This window comes from Desmodus rotundus, chromosome 10 (assembly GCF_022682495.2).
Source record: "Desmodus rotundus isolate HL8 chromosome 10, HLdesRot8A.1, whole genome shotgun sequence".
In the NCBI taxonomy this organism is placed as follows: domain Eukaryota; kingdom Metazoa; phylum Chordata; class Mammalia; order Chiroptera; family Phyllostomidae; genus Desmodus; species Desmodus rotundus.
In genome coordinates, this window is record NC_071396.1 from 32,306,520 (window position 1) to 32,318,915 (window position 12,396).

At 54.3% G+C, this 12,396-nt stretch overlaps 1 protein-coding gene across 3 annotated transcripts in view; it reads right to left on the reverse strand.

Annotated features, from left to right (window-relative positions):
• SLCO3A1 (solute carrier organic anion transporter family member 3A1) overlaps positions 1-12,396 on the reverse strand; it is a 204,934-nt gene that overhangs the window by 23,155 nt on the left and 169,383 nt on the right. For all 3 annotated transcript variants that reach the window (XM_024561973.4, XM_053912810.2, XM_053912809.2), the window contains exon 5: positions 3,635-3,799. In XM_024561973.4, the coding sequence (XP_024417741.3) occupies positions 3,635-3,799 (165 nt within the window). The remainder of the gene's footprint in view (positions 1-3,634; positions 3,800-12,396) is intronic.

Consider the following 12,396-nt stretch of genomic DNA (forward strand, 5'->3'; position numbering starts at 1 on the left):
TCTGCTCGGTTCCCCTGCCCTGGGCACAGAACCAGTCAGGTGGCCAGGCCCCTCTGAGCCTCTCTGTGCTCACAGCCCCGTCACAGGCCCCCAACCACGCCCATTGCTTCTCTTTTCTCCCCCTGGCACAGGCACCCAGGCTTTGCATGTCCTGGTCCCTCTTCTAGAACATTCTTGCCCTACGCTTTGATTTGTCTGGCCTCTCTCCTTTTCAGAGAGACCCTCTCTGACTGCCCCTGAGTGGTCCCTGCACCCTGGGGTCCACGGCTCCCATACAATCAGAAACTGCCTTGTTTATTTTTGATTTTCTTGTTTCTTGTTCCTTCTCTCTCTCCTGCATTGCAGCTTCCCTGAGGACAGGAACCCTTACCACCTGTGCAGCCCAGCCTGGCTCCCTGTGCAGCCCAGCCTGACTCCCTGTGCCTGGCAGGGTGCCCGGCACAGAGCGGGCCCTCAGGATGGTTGTGGGAATGAAGGAGGTGGGAGCTGACAGAGCTTCTGTGCGTGAACACGGTGGTAGGCCCGCCCATGACAGGGAGCAGGCCTGTGCTTTGTTCTGTCTCCTAACGGAGACAGTGAGAGTGTCATCCAGTGGTGACAGTAACTATGACAATAACAGGCTTTGGGCACATCAACCTCCCCGCCCCTCCCTGACGAGTGTAGGCCCTGAACCTTCAGGTGGCCTCCGACGTTCCGAACCGCGACACTCATTATGCTAACCTATGCAGACTAAGTCCTTTCACCCTCAGGAACGAACCGTCACCGCCAGCCCCTTCGTTGTCTGTGCTCTTTTCTGAGCTCTGCCTCATTTGCTGGTGACCCCTGGGTGGCCCAGAGCCCTCTGCTGATGATGCTCGGGCCTTGGCTTACACTCCCAGCCAAGTGTTCTCACAGACAGAAGTCATGGGGAAAGAAATAAGCGCAAGAAGTCAAGACTTTTTCGGACCTTCTGCCCTGAAAACCACTGATTTGTTTGTTGACAGAAAACTGAGGAATCTAATCTTAAGTTGAAGACAACCCCAATGGCCACGCAACTGTGCACCGTAATCAACGTGTACGAAACAGCACAAAGCAACCAGGAGGCGAGAGATAAATTCTCCGGGCGGTGGGAGGTGGAGCCGGAGGGAGGCTGGTTCTAACGAAGAAGCTATAACTTTAATTACAAAGAGATGCATTTACCCTATCTCTGTCAAGCAGATATTATAGGGCTGGCTGCGTGTTGCTAATCACTCTGAGAAGAAACACTTCTAAAGCAGTGCATGGGAAAGAGTTTTTCATAAAAAGAAAAAAAAAATAAGACTTGTGCTTCCCAAGAGGTTCCCAGCGAGACATGCTATGAACTGGCCACCTCACTGTGGACGGATTTTAATCTTTTATGTTCCATGAAGTGCCAAAGCCTAGGGAAGAGCTGATGAAGTTTCGCATTTCTAAACGCCCGTGTATGGCTCAGAGCAGCTTACAACGCATCCAGTAGCCCAGGAGGCTCCCACAGGAGGGCCCCCAGGGCCAGCCATCATTCTGGCCTCTATCCCGCTGAGTAACTCTCCCTGTCTGTAACTGAAGTTTCTCCTCTTTTGTGTCTGACCTTTCACCTCTGTCAAATCCAACCATGCTGAGGCACGTATCAAAGTTCTTGCTTTCTCCTGCCGTGTGACAGTCTACTGTATGAACATTTTATAAATTACTTACAGAGTCTACTGCTGACAGGCATTTGGGTTGTTTCCAGTTCGGGGCTAATATGCACAAAGCTGCTCCGGACGCTGCTACATGTTGTGTGTCTCAGTGAGTGGACCGAAGTGTTTATTTCCGTTGGGCGTGTGCCCAGAAGTGGGACAGTTGGATTGGAGCACAAGCATAAGCTCAGTGAGAATGGGCAGCACTGCAGACCTTTCCAAAATGCTTGCACCATTTTGCACGCCCACTGGCCGTGGAGCAGCATTCCGGTTGCCCCACATCCCCACCAACACTCAAACGTCAGTCTGGTGGATGTGGAGCAGCACCTCGTTGTGGCTTTAGCGTGTGTTTTCCTTATGATTCAGGATTGGTCAGCACTGTCGCATTTGTTTGTGGGCCATGAAGTAACAGGAAGTACTACAGGAGAAGCTCAAAGCATCACCCCGCCCCTTCCTTCCTCTCAGCAGCCATCTGCTCCCACTTAGCAGAGAAGAGAATTCCACGGGGCCGTACCTGGCAGGTTCCAGTGGTCACCCTCGTGTCTCTTTCTATCTGTGTTTTCAGAACAGATGAGCTCAGCTCTTCGGTCAGGGCTGTCTACCACATCCCCACCTGTTCTGCAGCTCTCCTTCTGCTGGCCCTTTGCCCCTCTGCTCAGAAACCTGTCTGATTGAGTCTTTCCTGTCAGAACAGCAGCTGCTTCCTCGCCACGCCAGCACCGCCACTCCTCTCGCTCGACTCCCAACCCTAATACCCGCCACAGTCTCCCTCCCTCCTCTGCTGCCCAGCTTCGGAAAGGTGTCCTGCGGTCACTGTCTGTCCCTTCCCTTCCCTCTGGTGGGCTGCTCTCCACACCACAGCATGGGGCCCCCTGCTACCACTTCATGGACACAGCCCTGGCACAGGCTGAAGACATCCCGGTTGTTAAAGCTAACAGGGCAGGTGAGCCCTCACCTCGCTTGAGTGCTCACACTGCTGACTGCTTCCTTCACTGGAGCACCTCTTCCTCAGCCTGCATGGCCCAGGGATTCCTTCGGGAGGCTACTCAGACTTCTCCACAGCTTCATGGTGGTGTTTCAACCCTCCTTTTCAAATTCTCACATTTTCCCTAAGTCATTCCACCCCCAATCCTCACGACCATCCACACGATGCCATGGAACCCATATTACCGGCCCTGGGCTTGCTGAGCTCCTGGCCGAGCCCAGGACCGTCACGCAGACATGACAGGCATGCGCACGGGGCAACTGCACGCCAGTGCTCTCCTCTTCCCCACAGATCGGACTCTTCCCTCCCTGTGTTTCCGTGTCTCCAGCCAGCGGAGACACGGAAGTCCTTCCTCACTCTTCTCTCCCTATCACGAGCTGAGACCACTTCATGCACTCGCATAACTAACAGTGCTTCTCACGAGGGAGAACCGGTTTTCTGTAGCCTGCCAGCTCCAAGTAATTGGGGGCAGATGCCCGTGGCCCACTGTGGAGAAGGGTGGTAAGCCCATGCTTCAGCTTGAGGAAAAGGGCTGTCACGATCCATTCATTACCCAGCCAGGTGCACGCAGCTTCCAAGTTCTGTATTTGCTGACCGTGGGTTTCATGCGGCCAAGAATATTGTGTTTTCATGTGCCTAATCCAAGTCTGCTAACCCTTCAAGATCCATCTTGACTTCCCTTGTCCTTTGCCATATCATTCCCCAAATCCTGCAGTTCACACCAATCTATCGACTTCCTGGATTGTCACAATGCTTCCTGTGCACATTTTATATGTTAGTTCTTTATTATCACGCACTTTTAGTAATTGCCTCAGGCGGGCTAATCTTACCTGGAGAATGCACTTTGAAATTCTGCCACACGGGAACCACGTATACAAGGCTGTTGCAGAAGCGGCCTCAGTACCCTCAGGTCGGACTTATCACAAGCACGGCAGGCCCCCTCCTCCCGCCCAGGGGCACCGAGGCCCGGACTCACCGAGCAGCTGGTTGGCAGAAGAGGTGGTGAGGTTAAACTGCTGCTCCAGGTACTTCCCCAAGAAGGCAGCGAAGCCAGCCACCACTGCGATCTCCATGCAGGCGGCCAGGGTGATGCAGGTGAACACGGGGTTGGAGAGCAGGTGCTTGGTGACCTTCGGGATCACTGCAGGGACACAGGTGGAAGGCCAAGGTCACACACACTGCACTCCCCAGGATCCCTTCTTGCTACAGGTTTGCCTGCCTCAGTAAACAGCCCAGGAGCCATCCATCCCTCAGGCCAAAACCCGTCACCTGTAAGTCACCCGTAACTGTGAAAACTCTGGCTCCCAAACAGATGCTCATGTTTTGCCAGTGAAACTGACAACTACTGAAACAGGACAAACTATAACATGGATTTCATTACAGTTCACTGGAATCGCTAAAATATTTTATAAGGAATCACAAGTTATTTTCATTCCCACCCCCCACCCCCAAAAGGAGTTTGGGGTTTATTTCTCAAAAAGGAAAATAATAATTTTGTTATTAATTATGAAAGTATAACTGTTCTATCAACATACCTAAGTATACATATAATTAATATTTATAACTGTATAGTGTATTAAGAAAATACATTTACTCTTAACAGTTTCAAGAAAGAAGGGACATTCCAGTGCTCTCCCGTGTATGTTTAGAGATCTGTAAAATCCACTCCCCCTTCCTTGTTGTCCCCACCATCACGGGTCCTCCCTGCACAATGCCGCCGGGAGCTCTCTGTTGGGGGTTACCTGGACAGACCAACTAGGGTCTGAGTCTTCATTCCTGACCCAGTGTGGTCATTCCCTCCATGGCAGCCAAAGGGTTCAGCTCAGATCACATTCCTCCTCCCAACCCCGCAAGGCCGACCCCTAGACCCAGTGCCTGGCCTGTGGCCTGCCCGCTGACCACACAACCACACTCCCAACCACACCACCTTCCACACCCCATCCTCCCTCCGGTCCAGCCCCACTGCCTGGTGCTGTTTCTCCTCAGCACCCAGGTCCTCCCCTCCAGATCTGTGCACCGGGGCTGCTCCCTCTGAGGGAACACTCTGCCCCCAGATCTGCATTCCCCATTTCCTCTCCTTCATCCCCCAATCCGACCAGAAAGAGCTGGCCGCTGATGACAGTTGATGCAAAACCGTGCTGCGGTTTGCGCACCGCTAAGTACCACCAGAGCCAGAAAGTACGGCTTGCTGTGGGCATGCATTTTACTCCCATTCTATCGTACTCTATTTTTCTTACAGCATGTCATTTCCTAAACCACTAGCGCTTCATTTTATATTAGTGCTTTTAAAAATCGGATATTTGGTCTCTTGTTAATCCTTTAAAAAAAAACCCACTGCTTGGATATTTCCAGCCATTAGCATCCTTGGTACGTGGTCTCTGACCAGCCCTGCTTCACTGCGGGCTGACAACAGATCCCACCAGGACGCAAGGGGGCTCTGCGGACACCTGACCAACCTGATGGCTTCCACACCCACCCTGTCATTTTAACGTGAGCTTACAGAAACGTTATCTGAAATGTAACTGACATAGCACATGGCTTGTCATAGTCGTCACAGCTTAAGACAATGCTAGTTTAAAACAACCAAGTTTAAAGTTATTTCCGGAAACGTCTTACGTAAATTATGGAACCAGTGGCAAGCAGAGAAGGGAAGTATTTGTAGAAGTGGTGGGGGAGTGACTACGGTCAGGGAACCCTGCTCTGCTGTGATCGCTGGGCACGTGCTGTGCCTGTCTCCGGCTGCACCACAGGAAAAGACAACGCTCGGTCCCAGGTGGAGCAAGGACCACACCAAGCCCAGGAAAACCTGGCCGGTGCCAGGCCCAGACAAGCAGATCAGCGGGGCGTCTCACACCATTCCTAGGTGATGAATTCGCCAGCTGTCCTAAAGAAGAGACCTAATTACACAGGTTCAATCTCATCTCCTAGGAGACGAAACCTCTAAATGGCCCAACTAATTGGAATAAAATAAGAATAGAGGACACATAAGTTTTAAGTAATGTTAACCGACAAGCTCAATAAATCAGAATGACAGAACAATGGGTCAGGAACTGGCACATACTCAGAACTGAGAATTTATTATTCTTGGGAAAGATGCCAGGTTTTAAAAAGATAGGGACGCCAGGGTCCTTTGACACAGTGAAAGACACTTAGCGATGAGAATGGGTCACTGGAGGCACCGAACCTCTGAGGGCTGAGCAACCCAACCCTGCATCCCAGCTGCAGAAGCACCTGGCGACGGCCAGGCGGTGGCCGCAGTGGTCCTGCGGTGCTTCCTTGATATATTATTAACTCCCGAGGGAGGCAGCTCTTGAACTAAATAAACGCATGCCACACACGTAGGAAAAAAAAACCTTAAAAAAGGTATGAGTAAGAATAAAGATGCTGAGGAACAACTTTAAATTCATGCTTTCCAGCCATGTATATACCCTGCTTTACTGCGAGCATCCTGGCCTTTGTGTGTGTGTGCGCTTATTTACTATGGGGCTTCAGACATTCAGGATAATCTGACTTTTTAAGAAATGTCATTCCAAATAAAAGCCTACAAGTGTTTACACTTAGAATCTATGTTTCAAAGTTGGGACACCTCCCTTTAAGTTCACATTCTTTAAGTATTGCGCAAATACTTACAGGAATGCAGACCCTGTCAGGTTTACAGCTGTGGATTGCTAAGCAACACGGATGAACGAACTGGGCACCAACCAAGGGCAGGCGAGGAAAGTCTGTGTCTTCACGTACAAAGCCCCTTGGGCAGGAAGCCTCCCCCTCGTCATAAATCGCCACTGAGCTGCTCGAGCGTGTTGCACGCTGAGATGGTGAAATGCACCTGTGACAAGGGACTGGTTGACTGTGTCACAGAACAGCAGGCTTCACACCGCAGAGAGCAAGGTGTGAGGATGTTATCAGGTGACAGGAGCACCTCCTTGGCATGAATGAATTCAGAAGTTGAGGCTGGTTGTGTTTTGACAGATAACGACGCAGGTGCTGGATCGTGGGGCTCCTTTGGAACAAAGTGCTCCAAACTCGGGAAACACTGCTGACAACCAATAGTGGGCTGAGGACGGTCCAGGAAGCGGCCCCCACCACCCTTTCAGAATCAGCTCCATCTCCACCGTCAGAGTGCGGAGCTCAGCGTCCTGGTCTTCGGAGGGCTGACGACCACAGCACGCCTGCTGGGAGAGAAAACTGCCGCTCCGACCGGCAACTTGGTTCTGGCTTGGGAGCGGCAACTTGGTTCTGGCTTGGGAGCGATGTCCACAAGGATGAGCTTGACCACAGTGTCTGTCTGGGCCTTGGAGTCACCTCTGCCCTGACCCTGGCCATTGTGACCGTGGGCGGGTGGAGAGGGCATTTCCAAAGGCGGCTCCAGGTAATGGGCTGTTTTCATACTTCAGCAAGCATTCTAATTATTCCAGAAATAATTCCACCTCGGTGCGAAGGATTCCTTATCCATCCAGGTAGGAGCCTCTTGTTTTCCTCTTAATATCTAATGACTAATTTTGCCTTGAATTAGATGTGAAAATCATTAAATTTGAGGATTATTCGACTGAGGGCCCGGGGAAGCCACTGTGGGTCTTATTTGCAGGAAGAACTTAATTTTTTTTCCCTTCCCCACGCTGACTGGCCTCCAGGAACGCTGGCTTCCTCTTGTCTGCAGCTCTGTCCCTCCCAGGTCCGTCCCCGCACCCTGCGTTCTGCTGCAGTGACCTGCAGCACTCTCGAAGGAAAGTGCCTCTGCAACAGTCTGGCCCTGCCCCCCAAAGCTCCAATTTGAAAAGGGGTATTAGTTAGCTTGGTCCTAGGGCTCTCCCAGTGTTTCACGCTTTTTCATTCAAATGGATTGTTAAGTCCATAAAGTTCTAAATTCCTAAGGAGGAAGCAGCAGCTAATAAGGCAGTGCTGGCACATAGAAACTGGCGAACCCAGGCCACACCAGGCCACCGCACACCTACGGGTCTCCCTTCACCACTTACGTCCCACCCGCTGATTTCGCCTCAGAAGTTGGGCACTGGGGTGGGAGGCAGGTGGGCTGGCACCATGCAGGTCACCAGCTGGGGAAACTTGTCGCTTCTCCTTGGGAGCATGGTGACGTCACCAGAAGGGGACAAGGCTGGGAACAGTGGCCGAAGAGAGATCTCTGGGAAAACAGCTTCCCACCGCTAGTCTTGAGCACACGTTCCCACAGGACTGAGACGTGCTGGAATCCGAGGGTCCCGGGAGGGAGAAGGAGGGCCTGGGATGGGCCAAGGGCTAGCACTGACGGGGCGGGGTGCTGCCCAGTGCCGCTCTCCCTGCTCACACAGCCAAGTGGCCTCACAAGGACCCTGTGATTTCAGCACAATTAAACTCCTCCACGCACAGATGAGGCAGGAGAGGCAGAGCATGGCCCCGTGGTTGGGGAGCACAGCAGAAATCCAGCCCTGACACCCGCTGCCACAACAGGTCCGGGCTCTGTGAGACGCTGCTCTTGGGGTGAACACTAAGCCACTCCCCAGTAACCAAGGATGCAGCTCAAATCTCAGAAATAATCCTAACGACACATCCCTTCTGCGGTTGGGGAAAATGACCAGATCTGGCCTGACTTGGGCTCAGTCCACGCTTTTTGAAGAAGAGGTAGAAAAGGGAGGGACAGAAAGAAAAGTAAAAAAAAAGAAAGACCGCAGAGTCAAAAGAGGAGGGGCTGGCACATAAGAGGTTTCCCTAAGCGAGACTGTATGAAATAAAGGCTGAAAACCTGGTCTGTGGAGCCGGGGCACTGGGACTCGAATTCTGGCTTCAAGACCGAGCAGGCCTGCGGCCAGAGCACACCGCCCTGTGCTGTGATCGCCTCGGAAAAGAAACGAGACCTGTGCACGCGAACCACGTGGCCCCACGCCCCTGCGTGCAGGTGAGAGAGTGCTCGATAGGAACAATGACAATTAACATAATGGAAGTGACCCCGGCTGCCTTAGGGACAGCCCTGGAGCCCAGTGGACATTGGGCTGCTGTTGGAAAGCCTGTGAAAGAGCAGATGTGGGGAGTAAGCAGAGCAGGGAAGAGATGCGGCGGGGGGTGGTGGTGAGCAGAGCACCTGGGAGCCATGGCTGGAGCCCAGGGCTTTCCAAGGGGATCCCCTCACAGCAGGCCAGGGGCCAGGAGGCACCAGCCCTGGTCCTCTGCCTTTGTGGGACCTGATGGTGCCTTGGGAAGTCCGTACTGTGAGGCTCAGTTAGACTCCAGATCCATCTGCCTTTAGTATCCCTACTGAAATCGGCCTTGACTTCTGGTTTTTAACAAACATTCCTGTCAATACACCATGGCTAACCCTCCCAGAAGGGGCAGGTACTGCCAGCACGTGCGACTGCTTGGCGCCGCTGCTAGGCTGCTAGGCGGGGCGGCTTCGGGGGGGGGGGGGGGGGGGTGGGCTCCACGAGCAGTGTTTCCGTGTGACTCACAACAACTGCACCCGGGGCGCCCTTACTGTCTGTCGGCACCTCAGACACGAGGAAACCAAGGCTCCCTTGGGAAGCTCCACACATGCCTGCCCCACAGTGCAAAACTGGGAGGCGAAGGAGCATGGCCTGCACTCAGAGCCCACCCCTAAACCTTTAGGCTTCTGCGTGGGGACGTTGTTCTGAAAGGTGAGTCACCATGAGGCACTTCCCATGTGGGACGAATGAGCAGCAGAGAACAGAGCGGTACAGGGACCTAGGTTGGATGAGATAAACCATCACCCTCAAGGACAAATGGAAGAGGGAGGAAGGAGCAATGAGGATGTGGAGAGCCACGTAACAGGCACGAGAGTGAAGTCAAGGCAGGGTGCATCCCAGGAAAAGTGAAGTCGGATGGCACAGCAGAACGCCCAGCAGCCACCATGCTGGCTCCCACGTGCCGCTGCAGGCTGTCACCACCACGCCCACCCCCACCTGTGTCCTGACTCGCCACCGACTCAAGGAGGCACCTGAGAACGGGCAGGGAGCGGCTCCATCCAAAGACGTGGGCACGGAGCCAGGTGCGGGAAGGTGCTTAACAAATGCAAAGTGGATTAAAGAATCTGAAATGAATGAATGAACCGCCGCCAAGTCTTGAAAGTAACTGTCACAGTCTCTTCAGAAACACGAACCGTGAAAGCAGACCAGTTTGTGAGCACACCATTAGCGACAGTCCACAGGCCCGTGGGCTGCGCTGGAAGTGGGAACCATTACCTAACGTGCTCATTTCCACCACGGGCTGCAGGGGCGCCCCAGCCACTCCCTCGGGCAGCTGTGCGGGAAGTCCAGGCAGCAGGGGAGGCCTGCGGGGCCAGACACCTTCTGCAAGTGCCTGCCTGCCGCGCACTGGGCCCAAACCAGCGGCCTCGGCGCCCCTCTGACCTGTGTGCTAGAGATGAGCTTGTCCCCGCACCTGCACCTGGCTGTCGAAGACCCTGGGGAGCTTCGTGGTGCCCTCTCATTGTCACCGCTGGGAGAAGTAGCTAGCCTCCAGGCTTCCGTCTGCCCGCCTTTGGTGAGGTAACAGGTGGAACGTAGTGCATCCCTTGAATAAGAAGTCTTCACTTAACTAAAACTTCAGTAAGTCTGGCAACTTTAAGCAAAAAGACGCATAACAAATCCAACTTTCCCAGAGGCTAACTGATGCAGCGAAGAGTTAAATTCCCACAGCGTCTCACCCACACTCACACAGTGACATCAGAGGGCCTGCCGTACAGAGAAGGTCGTGGTCTGAGTGAACAAAGAGCCGCCGCACAGGATGGTACAACAGGACACAGCCACTGACCAGATGGCCCCTGGGGGCCGACAGACAGGACTCCTGCGACCGGCGGCACGCGAACCACGGGAGGCCTGGCCCGGACTCCCAGGGCCGAGGAGGCAGGCAGTTTCCTTGGCCATGGGATCAAGACAGAGCTGCAATGGGCAGTCCACAGATGGGCGAGCACGGCTCCCAGGACAAACTGCGGGACAAAGCACACCCAGCCACTCAGCCTGCAGAGTGCAGGCTCTGCGAACACCAGGCTCCTCTCAAAACACTATGCTGGAGGCACAGCCCCGTAATTCAGAAAAATGTCACAGAAACAGACTCTGAGTGGCACAGGAGGGAGGCGGCAGAGACACTGAGGCCAGAGGCATGAGCTGGGTCCCATGGCCAGGCCACGGCTGGCGGGGGCCCCCGCAAGAGGGGTGAGTGTGCACCCTGGCTAAGGAGCAAAGCACCTGCTAGGAAGATGGACAGGTAAAGACACGTAGCCTGAAGTCACCAGTGCAGGTCGCCCTGAACTACTGGGCCGGCAGGCCCTCTGTGACTCAGTAGCTGGGGCACCGGGAGCAGACCCTCCCCACACAGGTGGGTCCCCATGGGCCAGCTGTGGTACTAAGACCTGGACGGGCCAAACACAGGTCAGAACTCCGGGAGGAGCTGGGGGGCAGCTTTAAGGAACGCAGCAAATGGCGCCGGGCTCAGCCGTACTTGTCCAACAGAGGGAGCGTGGACCCCTCCGTTCATCAAACACTCACTGCGTCCTATACACAAGGGCATGGGCAAACCCCGACACAGACCCTCCCCTTGGGGAATGACGGACTAAGTGAATAACCACGACCATGACACAGACAGCGACACGCCCTAGAGGGGGTGCTGTCAGGAGGGCAGGAAAATGTCCTTGGGGAGAAGATGGGCTCAGGATCCCACTGGAGGGAAGAGCAAGTGCAAAGCCCTGGGGGGCAGAGCGCCTTGAGGACAAAGGGGCCGGTGAGGGGAGGCTGCTGTGGGGGCCTGGGACGGCAGTGGTGTGACAAGAGGCTGCAAGGGCAGAGTATCACCAGGCGGGGCGGCCAAGTGGCAGGCTCTGCCTCTGTCCCTTATGCAGAACACAGCATGATCCGAGGGGCCCTGAAACCATCGTCGTGAGCAGAGAGGCTGGGCAGACTGGAGGGCAAGAGACACCAGGAGTAGGTTGGAGAGAGCGACTGAGGTGAAAAAATCAGCAGAACCAGGTGAGGGAAGATGGTAATGGATACATTAGAGGGTGGCGAAGGCATCGCATGGGGCAGACTTCATCTCCCCTAAAAGCAAAGGTCCCCTTGAGTTGGGTGTGGCACGTCAACGACATGAAAGGGCTTTCGTTCCATCAGCCCCAGGCCGACACCCCTCTTCCTTCTCGGTGGGTTCCTTAACAGTGGAGTGAATCCTTGTGCAAAGCACTGGAAAGGGCTCTGAGTCTGGAGACCTGGGTCTGGTCCCAGCTGTCCCGATGGCTGGCACAGAGGTCAATCGCATCCGCCTCACCAACAGGACGCGTGGGAGGTCCGTGCAAGCACTTCGGAAGTCATAAACCACGCTCCACACGTGGGGGCTGCTTTTTATGACTCTGAGCCTGCAGTGCCGCGCGTCCCTGCCAGCCCAGCTGTACCCTGCTGTCGGCCAGTGCGGCTCTCTTTTCTGGGACAGGACGAGGCCACTTGGCAGTCAGAGTGAGAAGCACAGACAAGAGTGCTCAGATTTTGATTGCTCGGCTCTTTCAGTGATCAAAGGTAGGGCTCTGCCTTCAGATTCTAAACCTCTGCTTCGGTTACACTCCTCCAGCTGGAAAGCCCATCAGAGGGTCAGGTCGTGCCCACGGTGCTTGCAGGGGCTCGGCTCTTGCCTCACGTTTAGGGTGCACCCCGTCTCAAAGGCCCATTGTCTTAGGGTGCCTGTGCCATCGAGCCAGCAGTCCGAGGAGTGCTCGTACACGCTGTTGAAGAGTCACTTGGAACCTGCTGATGC